Raw genomic sequence first — 17,883 nt, forward strand, 5'->3', positions numbered from 1 at the left:
TGCTAGGAAGTTTCGTAATCTATTTAGTCTATCTTATTGTTTATCAGTGTATTGTTACCTCAGTAGAGAAAGAGCTAACAAATTAAAATCACCAGAGGGCCTGTAACTACAGCAGGGAGCTGGGAATGGTCCCCTCGCACATGTCTATGGAAGTGCTCAAACTGGCCCTGTGTCACTTCCAGAAGGGGAAAGAGCAAGGCACTCTTAATATTTGGTTTAACTTAGTCTTTCCTCAGCTTCATCTACCTCTTTCTTCTCATGCTGACCCAGAGTGGGTCAAATATCTGCATACCTGCCATATAGGATAAGAAAGGAGGGCAAATACTTCCAGTTTTCTACTTGAGAAGCATTGGCATCAACTGTGAATTCTGCCACTTGCCTAAAGATTTCTCTTTATACTTAAAAAACCCAGCAAACCACGTGTGTTTTTAGGTCCAGTTTAGAGTAACCTCGGCAAGAATATAGCTCCAAACTGCTGTATAAGAAATCAGGCCCAGCTGTGAACTCTATGCCACAAAAGCTCCTCTACAATATTACTTGTTCCTGGGTTTTAAAGCAGGTCACGGCAAAGCCTTACACTGGAAACAAAACAAGGATATATTTAGAAAACACCTTTCTATACAGAAAGGTGGAAAAATTTGGTTTTGGCTTACAACTACAATTCCATTGTATTTTTTTCCTTTTAAGACTAATGAACTTACAGCAAAATAATCTCATTCTGTTAAATACAATCTAATACAATTAAATACAATAAATGCAATACAAGATCAATGTTAAATGTTAAATACAATACAAGATGTTAAATACAATGTTAAATACAATACAAGATCAATGTCCTGATTTATGACAGTTTTTACTCCTCCTTTTGTCTACCATCTTACTGCATTTCTAGCTTCTTCGGTTTGCTTACAATCCTTTTCATCTTTCCTCTGTAGTTTCCATGTTTCTTCTCTGTTTCCTGATTAATCTATTCTTCAACTGCAAATGAGCTGTCACTGATGTGGAAGGCACTTATATCCGTTACTAATAATTTGAAAAAAAAAAGACTCAGAGCAATCAAGCTATGCACACAGCTCATTTGTGCAACCATCTGGTCTTCTCTGGAGTAACTACACCTATCTTCCTTTTTTTTAGTTATGTATACATACTTCATTTCCTTTTAAATTACTCTATAAGCCCTTTGGGGCACTGACTGTTTTGCTATATGCTCTCGAATGCAGCCCATTGCCACCACGACCTTGTGTGGGGCCTCTGGACACTGGTGTCATGAAAGAAAAAAATATTTTTCTTCTTCTCCTGCCTTTCTTTGTATTGTTTATTGCTATTCCAGGCTTCTGTAAACAGCAATGGAAAACTAACAAGTGGTTAAAGAGAAAAAGCGCATGCACCTCAGCAGAACACAGCAATAAAAAAGAGAAAAATATATTATCGCAACGTGAATCCAGCACTTTCAGGGTTGTTTTCATCCATTGCATCTTCTTTCCAATTTTATAATCTCTAGTATTTTGTAAATTGCTGACACTTCGGCACAAATGCAATTCAAAGTATGTGAATTGCCCTATTAACTTTAATGGAACCAGATTGTGTATTCCAAGCTACAGACACGCTAATCTGACACCCGCTCCCTCACTGTTTTCAAATGGCTCTGAGTGAGGGTTCAGTAATTTGCAGGTTTAAATATCGAAATCCTAGCAATAAATTACCAGAGCTTGCTACAGAACCTATCTTGATCAGCAGTAATGGTGCATGATTCATTACTGCATGCAAAACATTTTTATAAAGTCATGGAAGAAAGAAAGGTGATCCAAAGTTCGGAAATCCCAGAATTAAGATTTTATCCTATTGCAACTTTATGGTCAATCTTAAAACTACATTTAGTCGCGTAACTTTTTCTATAGAGTTCTTCCTCATTCAGTGCAGGGACCAGATGGTACTGGTGAGTGAAGCAGTTAATTGCGCGGCATCTTGTTTACCACACACACGTCAAAAAACTTGCTTTGACCACACGTTTATTGTTATCAGTAACTATAGTTTATTATGGTGCATGTTTGCATTCTAGGGTACATGCACGTGCCTTAAACACACAAGCATGAGAAACTTAACATGGAAGCACATGCACTCGTGTCTCTTCATGGTCCCCACTGAGGACTTCTGAACTGTGGCAAGAACTGTGTGAAGAAAGGCAAAGCAAGGACAACAGGACATCTACCATCCATTTATCTTTTCAGGTACAGGATGCCCCAAAGCAGGTTGTGGGCCACACAGAGGGTAGCAGCATCCACGTGACTGCTTTGCCAAACACTATTTATCTTGAAGCTTCTGCTGTCTCCTGACACTGCAGAGGCATAACCAAAACTGGAAGTGACTGCTGAGCACACACCCAAAATTGACACAGCAATTTGAGATCCAAACATGTGGCTTCTAAGTTGAAATGACCAAGCTGTTGGACCTCTCAGCTGTAAGCTGAAGAGTGGAGGGCACTGCCAGACAGACTTAGCGTTGGATAAGTGATACGCAAAGCTTTGTTTACACCACACATATAGAGAGATGCTTGGCAAAGAAAAGGACATGGGGAAGAAAACTAGTAGGTAGCTGTGCTGATTGTGGTGAGAGACTGGGATGAGTTGGTGGAAACTGAAGGCTGATGGAAGTTGCCATCCAGTACTTGTTCCTACCTCTGGTTTCTGATGGCATTTCCCACTATAGCAACTGAGTGGTTCTTACATATTCATGCATCATCTGGGCTCTGTGAAGTGACAGGACTGTCTTATCTCCAGAGGCAGGCATGGCATGGAAAGATTGTGCTGATGAACAAGCAAACAAAAGACATGCTTTGGGTAATTAATTCGTCGAGTGCTAATTTTCCTAAGGTTGTCAAAATAGAGAGCAGTCTGTGTGGTGAACGTATAACCTCACTTGGTTTTCAGCTGCTGCTGTGAGTGCTCAGCTCTTCTGCAATCTGGCCTGGGAGAGAGGTAGGGAGAAAATCTCATTCCCTCAGGTGGCATTCAGCTGCCTTAAATGAGACCTATCTCCTTTTCCTACCACACTGAGTTTCCGAGGTCTGTAACAATAAAGGCAGGGCCCAACAGCCTTGTTCATTATACAATCCTCATCTATACTCAGATGATGTGTGTTGAATGAGGTGTGGATCCTGTTGAAAAAGTAGTAGCATGGGATTCTGGAATCAAAGTTTGCTATATTAATGCCTATAGGGCTGAATGTTCCCTCCCTCCCACCATATGTGTCACACCTAAAAAGAGACTTGTCTTCTTTCACTGTGTATTTCTGTAGCATCAGGCACAGCAGATACCAACAAGGCACTGATTTTCACTGTGTATTATAATAGAAACAAGATTTCCTGTTATTATGCTGTTGGAGTTTACTAAGCAGTTTGGAAGCAGGACAATACAGTCACAGCAGAGAAAAAGTAGGAGATCCCAAGTGCTTGTAAAATAATCTATGATTACTCTGTTTAAGAGGGTAGTCAAGTTAAAAAGGCTCTGGGCAACAGAGAAGAGAGCAAAACTTTTATCTACAACATTATAACTAGCTAAAATCTCACTCTTGTTCTTCAACTAGTATCTACTGATTTTTATCATTAACACTTTTATCATTATCACTTAAGTTTTATAAGATTGTTTGTATGACATTTTAACTCTCAACTGTTCAGCCATCTTTACTTTGTTCTGAGTCAACATGTGGCATAGATGTACTGTGACATTTTAAATATTTTATTTGTTTTGCTCCAGATTCTTCTAGTAGAAGATGTGGGAAAAATAAAGGTAGACCAAATCAGCTAACAAACAAGAATGTTAAGACTTGGACTTCTAAGAAGCTTGTCATTTTAACAGTTTATGATTAACTTCCTGAAATGGATTAATGAGATAAGATCTGGTTTGTTAGTAATGTTATTCTTTGCCTGTAGCTACTGTTAAATTATCTAATTCTGGTTTAGCGTCTAGTTGCTAGTTTCATGGTAGCATGTTTTCCATCAGCGGGATTTAGAAGATCACGGGAGGGAGAGTTATGCAAGATATTTTCCTTCTCAGTTTCAACAGGATATTCCTATAAAGAAACTGGTTCACTGTTAGGAAGTGCGAGATCATCTAACAGTTTCAGTCCCATGGCTACAGCACTAACCAAAGGTCCCCATCAGTGCTATGTTTAATGTCACTGTCCTCAACTCTAGCACAGAATTTAGCCGCCTCTCTACAGAACACTTGTTCTTCAGCAGCTTCACATGAGCTCTCAGTTACGCTGCATCATACCATACGGGACGGTCACACCTTTCTGTAGCATTCAGATTTTCTTTAGAACCAACAAAACACCAAACTGCACTATCCATGGGCTTTAAGTACCTTCTTGCTTCTCAGATGGAGATGTGTAGCTATCTGTCTGGACTAGAGGTGACACATATGCCATGGAAACTAAATACCAACTAAACTCCATGCTGGGACTACAGCCTGGAAGAGAGACCATATCTACAAAATGAAGGGCTTGGGAAGGGTGGATAGGAATCCTTTCTTCACTGCCGTCTCTTCCAACAGAAGGACTTGGGGTCACCAACAAAAGCTAGTGAGAGCCAGTTGAAAATAATTAAAATGAGGTGGTGTTTCACACAGGAGGCATTTAAGCTGTGGAACTTCTTGCAGAGGAAGTTGTATGTGATAGAGGTTGTGGATGGAGGCTGGACAAGTGCTTGGAAGAGAGGTCCATTGGAGGACACTGATTAGACAAGCCATAAATGCCTCTGGAAACGCCTTGAATTAAGAACAATTAGAAGCTGGAAGAGCATTAGAGATATAACTTATGCCTGCCTTGTCTTTTCCTTAGGCATGTAGGCCCTGCTGGGAGCCAGAACAGGGACTTAGATCCTTGGTCAAACTACCACAGTCACTCTTAGTAAGAGAAAAATAAATGTTTGTCGTGACTCTAGGACTAAATACATATGGGTTTCCTGCACTGCATTTTGTCAGTATTTTGCTCTCCTCAGAAGGATAACTTGTCCTTTCCTCTACAGTGCAGAATGAGCCTGAGAAACATCAGTCAGGTTGGCAGCCTATTAGAGTGTTTCTGCATGGCCTGCAGAAGAGCTCGGTTCACATGTCACATAATTCTAAAATCTGCCCAACAAGGCACAAATTCCGCTCCCTCATTTTCAAATGGGATAAATTGAGCTCATTTGGAACTTTGTAATAAATGGCATTGTTTATACACGCTATAAATAAAAAACGTCACCATGCATGTGGGTAGCCTCAGCTCTTAACTAGTCAACTAATTAAAGAGTTTAATCTGTCAATTGATTTCCTAGCAATCTACACAGAATTATAGAATGCTGGCAGTTTATGCTTTTAAAAGTCATTTATAGAGGCTGCAAGTGCAAAGATGTTGTTCCCAGAGGAGGCATCATATACTATTGTGAAGATACTTGGAAACAACTAATAAAACCAACAGCCATGCAGAATTCTTTACATTAAAGCTTCATGAAATTCACTGCTGGCAAATGTAACACAATACATTTCAAGGGAATCATTGTAATGACTTTGATTTGATTCTAATTTAACTGGAATTATGAGGGAAAGACTGCTATACCATTGCAAACAGCATGATAAACAATTTCTGAAGACAATGAAAGACAAAAGCAAGATGTTGCAGTACCTGAAGCATGAAACTAAACCCAATACTGATCCCTTCCAGCAAATCTGTGCCTATTTTATAAGCCCACAGTTCTGCTGTCACCTGGAATGTGGTTAGTCTTCCTTAAAATTGTACAACCCTGCAGTCCTCCCTAAAATTGTACAACAGAGAAAACAGAGATGAAGAGGAACTAAAATAACATTATGGGAATGGAAAACAATATTCCCATGTGATCACAGAATGAAGAAAGCTGCACTTCACTGAAAAGGAAAAATAAGAAGGGACATGATAAATATCTGCCAAATAAGTGTCATAAAGAAGCTATAATAATTAGAATTATAGAGATGGGCATTTACACTCATCCTCCCTCATGAAAAGGACAAAATAGTACAAAAAATACTGAGAAACAGCATCAAAAGGCTTAAAAAACCTCTCTGCAAGTTAGGTTTTGGAACACATAGTAATACATTATCATTCAAGCTAAGACAGAAATAGGATTTTCAAAATAAATAAGAATTTTCAGTTTTCAGGCACATCTGCACCTAAAATGAACTAAAAGAGTATCTATACGGATGAGAGAGCAATCTCTGCCATTCCCAGCACAGACCGCTCAGTAACTTGCACTGGAAACCCCTTAGCGCAGCTTATTTCTAATTTGCCCGCTACGGGCTTCTGCCACCTTGCTCTGAAATGCTTGGGAGCTCTCACTGTGGCAGGCCATAGATAACACTAATCTGTTATTAGAAACAACATTCTCCTCTGAAAAAGGCTGCTATTTAACATTACCAGAGCCCTACCAGTCCCCATTACCTGGGTGGACAGTCCTTTTCGTAGCATTTCTTTTGTCGCACTTTTGGCTGCGTTGCTGGGTCACAGAAGGAGTTTTTGATCACTCCTCTCCCCTTCCGCATGCAGTGGGCAATCTGGTGCCGCACCCCTGAGAGAGAAAGACAAAGAAAAGGAAGAGTAATCCCTATCGTCTGGGGATGAGCTGCAGAAATCCTCTCGCATGGGGAATACAAACTGGTCGTACTCCACGTCCCAAAATACAGTAACAGCTGTGAAAGTCAGTTCTGCTGAACATCTGAATGAAATCATAGAATTCTTTTGGCTGGAAGAAACCCTCAAGGTCATAGAGTCCAACTATTAACCTAACACTGGCACTAAACCATATCCCTAAGAAATACACCTACACATCTTTTAAACACCTCCAGGGATGGTGACTCCACCATTTCCCTGGGCAGCCTGTTCCAACGCCTGACAACCCTTTCCATGAATAAATTTTTCCTAATATTCAATTTAAACCTTCCCTGGTGCAACATGAGGCTGTTTCTTCTCATCCTATCACTTGTTCCTTGGGAGAAGAGATCAACACCCTCCATGCTACAACCTCCTTTCAGGTAGTTGTAGACAGCGATAAGGTCTCCCCTCAGCCTCCTTTTCTCCAGACTAAACAGCTTCAGTTCCCTCTGCCGCTTCTCATCAGACTTGTGCTCCAGACCCCTCAACAGCTTCGTTGCCCTCCTCTGAACTCTCTCCAGCACCTCAATGTCTTTCCTGTAGTGAGGGGCCCAAAACTGAACACAGGATTCCAGGTGCGGCCTCACCAGTCCCAAGTACAGGGAGATGTTCGGTCCTGCTGGCCACACTATTCCTGATACAAGCCAGGATGCTACTGGCCTTCTTGGCCACCTGGGCACACTGCTGGCTCAGCACCTTTTAATCAAGCTGCAAAGGTGTTATGCAGAGCTGTTTTGGATTAGATAGATCAAGCAACATATTAAAAAGCACTATCCTTAATCTCAGTTCTGTTTTCAACCTCAGAAATGGCTCCTGGGGGCCCTCAAACAGGTTTAAAGGGCTGTGAACGCTTCTTGGTTTACTCACAGATAAGAGGCAACACAGCAGCATAAGGCTATTCACAGCAAAGGTATTTTTGCTGATCTTTCCTTTGTACTTCTGGGAAGGCTGTTTAAGCACAATACAAACCGGAGTGTATCAAGCAGAACTATAACCCTGTGATTCTTAATGCTGAAATCCACTTTTAAGAAGTTTTGATACAAATCTTGACCGAAAATGATGATGCCATAATATGAGGAGAAAATCTTCTGGTTTCTAAATAATACACAGCACTTATCAAACAAGGCAAAGCACAGTAATGACAAGAGATAGAGACATCCCATGCATACAAATTGGGTTATTTCCTAACAGTTCCACCTACAAAAAATCTCACTCATTTACAGAAAGGAACGTAAACCAAAATACTGCATTACCTTAGTGTTAATCTAAAGAAAGCCAGGTTCCAGGGGCCTGCCTTCCATAGAGTTTTGCAATAATTTGAGGTAGATCCTGTGCTGTAAACCCAGTATAAAAAAATTATTGCAATATTACCATTTGAAAGTTTGTAGCCAGACTGATAACAGGGATTAGAATAGTAGCATTACACCCAAACAAATCCTGAGGACCAATAAATACTGAAGAAACCTTGCTTATTAACTCTTGTTAAATTAGCTGTGCTATTAATTCACAGCAATCAATACGCAGATGGCAGTACACTGTATCTCTGTGACTTTTAGCCTTCTCCTGGGAAGCAAAGTGCCTAATAGCACAGTTACTATGGTGTCAGGGCTAAGCATTGGGCTATTTTGCTGCATGTTTAGGAATCAAGCTTTTCCTTGACCTCAGACCTCCTAATAACCAGTGTGGGAAACTATCTGGAAAATAAAAACAGTAATCCATGGATAATAATACTTGCAAAATACGAAACTATCCCTCTATACAACATATACTTACGTTCCTCTATGCAGGAATGACCTCTTATATGGCAATTAAAACATATTTCCTAATTTCCCATGCTAACATCATGGCTACCTCACTTTAAGTAATTTCACAGCATTCCCTTTTTTCCCTCTCAAAAATTTAACAATCTACTTATAAAAATATATTTTTTAAAAAATGCCAACTCTAATACTAGGAAATCCAAAGCTAGCAACAGAGGTAATTTTGGCGGGAGAACTGAGCATGGACTTCATGTGTGAAGGGGAAGGCTGCAATCAGATATTACTGAAAATGGCCTTTAAAACATAAGGAAATTAAAAACTTTCTATGCATATTTGGGTCATTCCATAGAAGCAGATGCCAACCTCTATCTCATTCTTACAGCACCTTAAGACACCGGATCTGTGACACTATGAGGAAATGCTATAGCCTTCAGAGTGCTTTTCAGACTTGTGACTGAGATAAATAAGACAATTACCAACAAGACCACAGGATTTGATAACTAAGTCTCCTCCAGTCATACATGAAGGTTGATTTTCTAGAACAAGGATTAGTTCTCTTAGCAGGGAGGATTGTGGGACTGCAGCCCTGTGCTCCCACTAATACTCTTTCCTGAGGCATTCAGGCTCCAGGGTACATGATGTGGAAGGAGCTGCATGACTCTGTAGCGTGGTGGATGTGGCTCTCCTGTCCCTTGGGGACTTCAGGCAGCAGAATGGCTTTTTGTTTTAGTGCAGGACTCGCAGGAAGCCGTGCTCTGTTCTACGCTATGAAAGATGTAACTGTGATAGTTAGCAACCTTCCTGCTAGTTGCAAACAAAGCAGATCACAGAAATACATTTCTGTCTCTTTCAAAATCATGATATGTTGCTGTTACAAATGAAAATAATAGAACCCTTTTGCTTTGATAATTTTTAGTGTCATTTCAGCTGCCTCAATTCACTTTAAAACCACCATAAACCTTTGCAAAAGTTTTAGTTTGAGGCTGTATCTTCTCATAAAACATTTGCTGATCACTGGCATCAATAAACTAACATTCACACAAACAATTTTTATTATGGATATTATATGAACTCCTCCTGTAGTTAGAAAATCTGGAAAGTTCTGTGATGGATGTATATATTTAAAGAAGCCATAAATGCACAGTTTTTTCATCATGACTATGTACAGTTCAGTTCCAAATTTGGAAGGAATCCTATATGCATATATCTATTCACGTATCTATATGCAGCTATACATATGACATAATGAAATACAGTTGAATACAGTTGTTTTTTTCAGCTTGAGCAATTTGAACTAGAAAACACAGTAAGAGTAGAAAACTAGTTACCTCACACTGACCCTGCCCTACGAAACATTTACAGTTACATAACTTATAGGCATAATATTCTATTTAAGTCACAGATTAAAAATTCTAAATATACTTAAAAACTCAGCAAAATTGGAAACCTAAACACTGTTTCTATAGGGGTCTGCAAAGATTGCTGTTTTCCTCCCTTCACCTCTTACTTCTCTCTGACCTCAGTGCTAGCTGGTCCACACTGACAACTGTTTTGCATGCACCAAGATGTTGGCCGCATTCATCAGGACATTGTCTATGTGGTCATAATCCCACTGCAATAATCTTGCTTTTTCCTCTGGAGGGGTAACATGCCATTCCTTTCTGCTCACCTCAGCACTCTTTGTGCCTTAGGTATCACTAACATCACTTCATTGTCTCCCTTGTGGTAAGACTCACTTGCAACTAAAATATTAAGTTAGCTGAAGCAGCTGTTCCCACACCATGTTTCTTTACACAGAAGTTACCATCTCAGCTCTGAAAAAAAAAACCCCTACAAATATTTCTGGAAAAACAAAACAAAACAAAATCCCACAAAACCACCACCAACAAAACATAGCAAAAACCAAAACCAAAACCAAACCCAACCAAACAAAAAAAAAACCCAAACAAGAACAACAATACTTAGATCAAAGAATAGTGTTGATTTCACAAAATCTGCTCAGAGATTGCTTCTACCTCCCTCTGCTGCTTCACCCCCAATGTAGGACTTTCTAGATAGAAAGTTGACCCATTCAGCTTCTGATTTCTCACTTAGCTTGCAAAACGAGGTGCCAATTTAAAAATCATTTGGCTGCGGAAGGTTTTTGAAACAGCAATTAGAATTCTGGTGGCTGAATAGCCCTTAGTTTGGGCCAAATTAAGGCTGATAACAACAGAAATGAAGGACCAGAAGCAAACATACAAAATGCGTATGCAAAAGAGCATATTTGACTGCAAAACTAGTTTGAATGTGTAATTGTCACAGTCATGCATCACATCAGGTACTCTGCAAGGAGTTCACTTTGGTATTTGAATGAACAAATTGTATTCATTGCATGCACAAGTTATATACAGAATACAAGACTGAGCCTTTACATTCTTGGTGTTATAAAACTTAGACTCACAGCAGCAAAGGAAAATACAATGACCTCTGTTTTTTAAAATCCATGCCACAAGTTTAGTTCTACATTTCAGTTCAGGAACACCTGGAGGTAATCTTGCAAAGCAGCCCTGATAACAGTTGTGAAGGATTTAGAGGGCACATAACAATTAACCCCCAAAACAAATCTTACAGTTAAGTCCTTTTGCAAAGCTTTGAAAATTTACCAATTACTGATGTTATCTATGGGGAAGTAAATTGCTGAAGTTGCCTAATATTCTCCCTTAGTTGCTGCTGTGCTGTGCTTTGCTTTTTGTTGTGTTCAATGCCACTCAAAGCTAGTTTTAAGAAACACAATTAAAGCCTTTATACAAAGATGAAGGATTTACACTTGTAATTTCAAATTGACCATTATTTACAGAAAGAATGGATAGCTGGTCTAGAAGAAAAACCTCAATGTGGCATTTAAATTAATATTCCTACAAAAAAGCTTAAGGGCTTTTTACATGCTGTCGCAACCCTAGGCTCTGGAGGGACAGGCTCTTGGCCAGAGAGTGCAGAAGTTTGCAAGACATCCAGTGTGCATACATCGTGACTGCAAAGCAATTCCTTTCTGCATAAAGCAAATGGCAGCCAGAGATTCAAACTGCACTGCAGTGAGGACAGGGCAAAGCTTATGATTCTCACCATATATTATCCCCTTCAGCATTCTTTTGTCAGGAAATGGATTGCAAAGTAATTCCTGCATTATTTTCTACACTGCAAATAGATACCAGGTATTGCAAGGTGTTCTCCTTTTCCCTGCATGCAGTATTATGTATGTTTGCTGCAGAAAACACTGATGTTTAAAGACAGTATTTTTTCCCTGTTAAATGGTGTTATTGTAGGCTGGCCAGACCCACTCTTTGAAACTACAAAAGACAGGGGCACATAAAGGAAATAAAGGAAAACACGAGCACATTTGCATCTTCTCTTTCTGTTGCAGTGGAGTTAGGGAAGGGTATGGGTCAGGGCACAGCGTGATGCTACCTTGAGGCCAAGAATCTTTTGGAAAATATCTTTAGGAAGCTGCCCTGGGTTAATTCTGAGAATGGACAGCGTCAGTCTACAAAGACACTATATTATTCATCATTGGGAATTTTTCCAGGTACATTTCCTTTTGATAAGGAGCTGTATCATGGGGCTAAAACCATATTTTTTCTCTTAGGACAGATGAGGCTTTCCTGCATTAGCCCACTCCTGTGCCTGTAGCTCCCTTTCTCACTCCTTAACTCAGCTTCAACCTCTTGACTCCAGAAAGCATTTATTTGCATTGGTCTGCTCTCCGTGGTTACAAAAGGCTAAAGTGCCCTTGGATTTACTGCTGTCACATTGAGCAGTCAAGATGAGAGACCCTAGGCTGAATCTTCAGATGGATCTAGGTTTGCCAAGAGAACAAAACTCTAATTAAGGATCAATTTCTCCCACTGGCTATGGCTGTCAAAGTGAGTTCGAATGTCTACCTTTCCTGGCCCTTCCTTTTACACTGAAAAACTAATTGGTTATTATTTACAAAATGATGACCTCAGAAGTCCTTAAAGGTTATTTTACTCCCACATTTAGTCTCAATAAATGCAATTTTTCTTATCTCCTTGACTCCCATTGTAGGCTTCCCTTCAGTAAGACTTATCATGCAGCATACTGATAGCAGAAGATGATCTTCTTGCCTACTTCAATGCACTTTATCTTAGAAACCTTTCAAAACTCTTCACATACCTGGGATTTGGCACAACAGGTCTGTTACTGTCAATGGCAATATATTGTGAATCTAAACAGAGGGTACATTCAGATAAAATCAATCTCATCATTTAAAGCCAGAAGGAAGTTCTGTGGAAGTCAGAGAAGGGTGTTGCTTAATTCAGCAACACTGGGAACATTCAGTTCTGCCTTAATTCTGCCTCCTGGCCCTGAACTGAATTCAAGGGGATCAAACCACAACAATGCGTAACCATGCGTAACTTTCTGGTTCTAGGTCAACAACTACTACTATGCCCATTCCCTGCTAAATGTAGCAAGACTCTAGAGTTTCCAAATTTCCACAATCATGGAGACCTAACATTTACCAAATAAACCATCCCTACTACTACACTCTGGTTTTTATGCAGCTGAGCTCCAGGTTTTGGTGTGGGGTTTTTTTGTTGTTGTTGTTGGTTTTGGGTTTTGTTTGTTTGTTTTTCTGATGTGATTGTGCTCTGCTCATCTGGGCATAAACCTGCTGCATTGCAGCACCAGTGTGGTGCTTAGGAGGGCTTCGACTCAGTGCCAAGCTAACATGACAACAGCTTGTCTGGTCCACATTCAGACAGCCCAGAGCACAGCCAGATTAAGCACGGAGTATCTGGAGAAAACTGCAGATAAGCAGAGCTCCACTGGTCCAAGTAATGCACTGAAGCTCTGTGCCCAGGTCTTCTCTTCTTTTCTGCACAGGGTGTAAGCGGCAAAACCCTGACTGCATCACATATTAGCAGGTAACATCCTCTTTTAGACCTGTTCAGTTACTTTAAATGTATGTATCTAAAAGGAAAAAGAGCAAAGGGTCTGTTCATTCCTTTTCTCCTGTCCATGAAGGAATGCAGAGAACTGTGAAGTTTTCTGTGCTTTTTTGAACTGTGATGCACCTTTTGGTTCTCCTGCAAACTCATGTCAACAAGTCCACAATCTTGCCTGAAACATATAATTTCTACTTATCCAAAGAAAGAGCCAGTGACCTCATGAAATATTTACTAAAAGCCCTACGGCACTAAACAGGGGAAGCCACTTATTAAATAAAAACTGAAAAAAACCCCTATATCCTGCATTACTCTATTTAAATAAGCTATGTGGCAGTTAGAAATCAAAGCCAAGTCACACAGTTCTTTAGCCAGAAGGTAATACACAGGGTTATAATTTACTTAGTAAGAAACAGTTCTGGGAAAACTGTAGCTGATGTCAAAAAAACAAACCAAAACAAAGCAAAACAACATAATAAACAGTCTAATAATGCTTTTTTCTCTTTCCTTGTTATGCCAATTGTTACACTGAACACTAATCACAACTAGGTAACAGAGCTATAACATACAGAACGCAATTAAGCAAAACACTTGTTTTGGGTACCTTTTTTTTTTCTGCTAACCAGAATGCACATGGTGTTTTGTGCTGAGAGACTCTTCTCAAAAAAAAGAAAAACCCAGACAGATATTCACACAAACATATATATACATATATATGGATGGATGAGCACACATCTCTATAATGTCCATTATATATATCCAAATAATTTTTTTATAATATATGAATGTTATTGGAGTGGGGTAATTTACACTCTTCTTCTAAATTTCTTTTAACTTTCTAAAATTAACACCAATGCCCTTGTTCAAATCACTGAAAATGCATTATTTTAGTTTTATTTCCTGACAGGAAAGATTTAAAAATCACTACTCCTGTAATGATCACTGCTTCTGGACTCCCAAGTGAAGTTTTTACAGCATTTGTTTGTCCTTTTCTTTCTGAAAAGTGGTTTAAAAAAGCCATAATTATTAAAAAAACCCAACCAACCAAAACCCAAACGCAAAACCTAGTATTAGAAAGAAAAAAGGCTTATTTCATGTTTTGTCCAGTGGCTGTAAGAGTGACCTTGTACTGTTCTGTACAGTTTTCAAACAGACGGTCTAAGAACAAGGTTCCCATCATATTTCCAGGACTCTTCTTCTGCCCAGTCAAACCAGGACTAATTCATACAGAAGGCTGCAATCTCTTCCCCGTAAGTGCAGACGGTCTTTCACACACAATATTTTTCTCATATTTTAAAAACTATTCTCAAAAAGAATGGCTTAAAAACCTTTACTTTTGTAAAGAAACCTTCAGTCCTTTTATCATTATCGGTCTACAGCTAGCATTATCTTCATCTCATTGATGTGTTAAGTACTTTAAAGAAAGCTTTCCTGCCAGCATTTCCTGTGCATTACCAAAGGCAAACTTCTAGGCCTGTTGTCAGATCCTCCTTCATGGTTGTCATTCTGCTTGTCTGGTTTGATATAATGTGCCGAACTACAACATAACTGCAGCTACCCCCAAGCCATTGTACTGAGAGTGGCAAAGATACATAAATTCTCAAGACTGATTTAAATACAGCAATTATTGAGCAATGCACAGAAAGCATTGTTGCTTATCAGGGCAGGAAAAAAATGAAGAATCTTTTTTGTAGTTATTATATTGGAAAGACTCAATAGGGAAACAGGAGTAGGTCGCAAATTAGTTTGCTGGGAAGCAGGGCTACTGTGAACAATATTGACAACAAATTACGAGGGAAGTAAAACTACAGTTCTTCATTTCAGTTCACAGAGGTTGAGAATTTCAGGGCAGGTGTTATAGAAATCTATTTGCTTTAAATTATTCAATAATATTTTATTTTAATGCCAAAATACTTTATTATAACCATGTGATCTGCTTTCCTATGAAATGTAGATTAAAGGACATTACCTCTTTGAGAGTGCTCTCTGGATAACTTAAAAGATGAGATTTGCCAGTAATGAAGAGAAACAGTAACAGAAAAAGGACATGAGTAATTACCTCTTCCACAGGTAACACTGCAGGCTGTCCAGTCTCCATACTGCCAAAAATATTCTGGCTCTCCAATCTCATTCTCATGACCTTCTTCCTTACGTACGGTATATTCATACTTGATTCCAGGGTTAGTTTCTTGAAAAAGTAGCTGGAAAAATTGTGTAGTTTAATTAAGTTCTTACAATTTTAATAGTCTACTGGCCTAAAGCTTTCAAAGTGTGAAAACAGAAGAACCAGCAAGGTTTAAAGCAACCCATTTTGCAGGCCACTACCAATTCAGAGAAGCAGACCAACAAAACTTCCATTTGTGCACTGACAGGAGTGCATGTCTACCTTTTTAAGACACAGTTGCTTGCCATGCACTTTTGTGAGCACAGGTGGGAGTAAGTGGGTCAGTACAATTGGTATCCTATTGACTGTAAGAAAAGATAATGGAAAGTCCATCCAAGGCACTGCCAAATGTGCTGCTGATTATGAGCTATTACCTATCACCATTATAAATTATAATTTCCCTATCCATATGAAATAGCTGTTAGAAAACAACCAGTAGGTCAGAAAATGACAGACTTTATTCAGATAGTCTTTCAATATTATTTTTCAGTGTTTCTGGATTAAGAAGGAAAATTCCAATTGAGAAGAGCCACTCAAGAAATTTACTGGTTTGCTGATGAGAGGCAAAAAAGAAAAATATCATCGAGGGATAAAAGACTTCAGCAATGAACTACTCTTCTTCCTAATTGTTTCCTTGACCTTGTTTCTGACAGTAAACAATGAGGACCCGTTGGATGTGCCTTCCCACCAGACACTCAAAGTATGGAAGTGGCTCCCATCACACCCCTAATATTTCTTTTAACTGCATGGTGGATACAGAGGCAAACAAGACAGAAAAGATACATTCAGAGAACAAAGGGATAATTTAAAAGTAACTTTGCAGAACTAACAGAAGTAGATTACATTTAAGTTAGAATCTATAAAGCAACATAAAAGAAACAAAAGGGAGCAACCTCAGTTGCTCCATCCTAAATGGATCCATTTCACTTACCATAAGCTATTAATCCATCTATCTAATGCTGTATTTTCTTGCGCAGTGTCACTGCTGTCAGCCATCCCTAGCTCTCACTGTTCACAGCCTCCACATCAGCTCCTTTTTTGTGATAAATAATTGTTTTTGAACTGGGTCTAGTTCAAATCACAGCCACATGTTGGTCTAAGCTGGCACAAGACCCAAGGAAGTTTTGGCAAAGGACTGACCCACTGCAGGGGGAAGGATCTCTAACCTAGAGGCAGCATGGGATCAGATCGGCCTTTAATAATCATCTGAGTATGACACTGGACATCTGTTTTCAGGCAGGATGAATAACCCTTTCAAACAAGGAGTTTATTTCTCCCCAAAATAGCTCAACTGATTTTCACAAGACAACATGCTAATAGAATATTTTATATATAAATATATGTATTTTTCCAGCCTCAGTTTCAGAGCCAGAGCACATTCTGCTGCCACCCAAACCCAGCAGGTTCTGTTAGTGATCCCGTATTTACCTGAATCCATATTGATTCATTGGTGGGTCCTGGAGCAGTCAGATTTTCTAGATCCCCTGTTCTGTCATACTGAAATATCGTTCCTGCCACTTTGTATTCACCATTCCACTGGATGATAAAGCCTCCATTCAGGTAATATTTTTCTGGGTCTTTGCTTCGCACAGCAAGGAAATTTCCTGCTTCTGCAACTTCCATGACTTTGATTCCCCTCGCACCTTTTGGAATTAGCCCAATATCAACGTATCCTAAGAGGCAAGAAAGGTTCACAGAGGTGAACAACAAAAATGTTATTGCATTTCACTTATGTATCAGGTAAATTAAATATCAGCTTTTCTTGAAAATTTATACAAATGTGCTATCACAGAACTTGTATTTCAGTTAGTTAATAGTGTGTCTTTCCAAACTAGGTTTTGCAGCATCAGCTGGGGAATACAAATATGTATTGTGGCATTTAGAAGTGATATGGAGGTGAATGCTTTTCTGATCTACTCCACAGATGAACATCAACATCTCTATAACCATACCCGAGGGTTCTGGCATACTGCAATGGGAAATGACAGGGATTCCTAGCCAGTCAACAGCCTGTTGTGGGAAAGGTCTTTTCAGTTTTCAAGTGGAATTTTTATCAGTCACCAGTGCACAGGTATGTACAAAATTCCATCTACCTCTGTTAAGTAATTCAATTTCTCCCCAGCTATTTCCCATAGATAGCCTTGCTACAAAAACCGGATTTCATTCAAATGCCTCAAATTACTATGGTCAGCTAAACAGATATTTATGAACTACTGACTTTCACAAGGAAGTTCAACAGCTCTTCATGTATAAAGTTATCTGTAAAAAGAGATTTTTGGTATGTGTGTTAAGAATGAACCCAGAGCACCTATTACAGAATTTTGTTTGCATCACAGGGAATATATGACACCCA

General features: G+C 39.3%; 1 protein-coding gene across 5 annotated transcripts in view; it reads right to left on the minus strand.

The window, feature by feature from the left end:
* The window catches only part of ADAMTS12 (ADAM metallopeptidase with thrombospondin type 1 motif 12), a 178,536-nt gene that overhangs the window by 23,618 nt on the left and 137,035 nt on the right, over nucleotides 1-17,883 (minus strand). For all 5 annotated transcript variants that reach the window (XM_065655902.1, XM_065655901.1, XM_065655900.1 and 2 more), the window contains 3 exons: nucleotides 16,959-17,203; nucleotides 15,426-15,567; nucleotides 6,451-6,577 (listed from right to left, as the gene is read on the minus strand). In XM_065655902.1, the coding sequence (XP_065511974.1) occupies nucleotides 6,451-6,577; nucleotides 15,426-15,567; nucleotides 16,959-17,203 (514 nt within the window). The remainder of the gene's footprint in view (nucleotides 1-6,450; nucleotides 6,578-15,425; nucleotides 15,568-16,958; nucleotides 17,204-17,883) is intronic.

The sequence above is a fragment of the Caloenas nicobarica genome, chromosome Z, assembly GCF_036013445.1.
Source record: "Caloenas nicobarica isolate bCalNic1 chromosome Z, bCalNic1.hap1, whole genome shotgun sequence".
In the NCBI taxonomy this organism is placed as follows: Eukaryota; Metazoa; Chordata; class Aves; order Columbiformes; family Columbidae; genus Caloenas; species Caloenas nicobarica.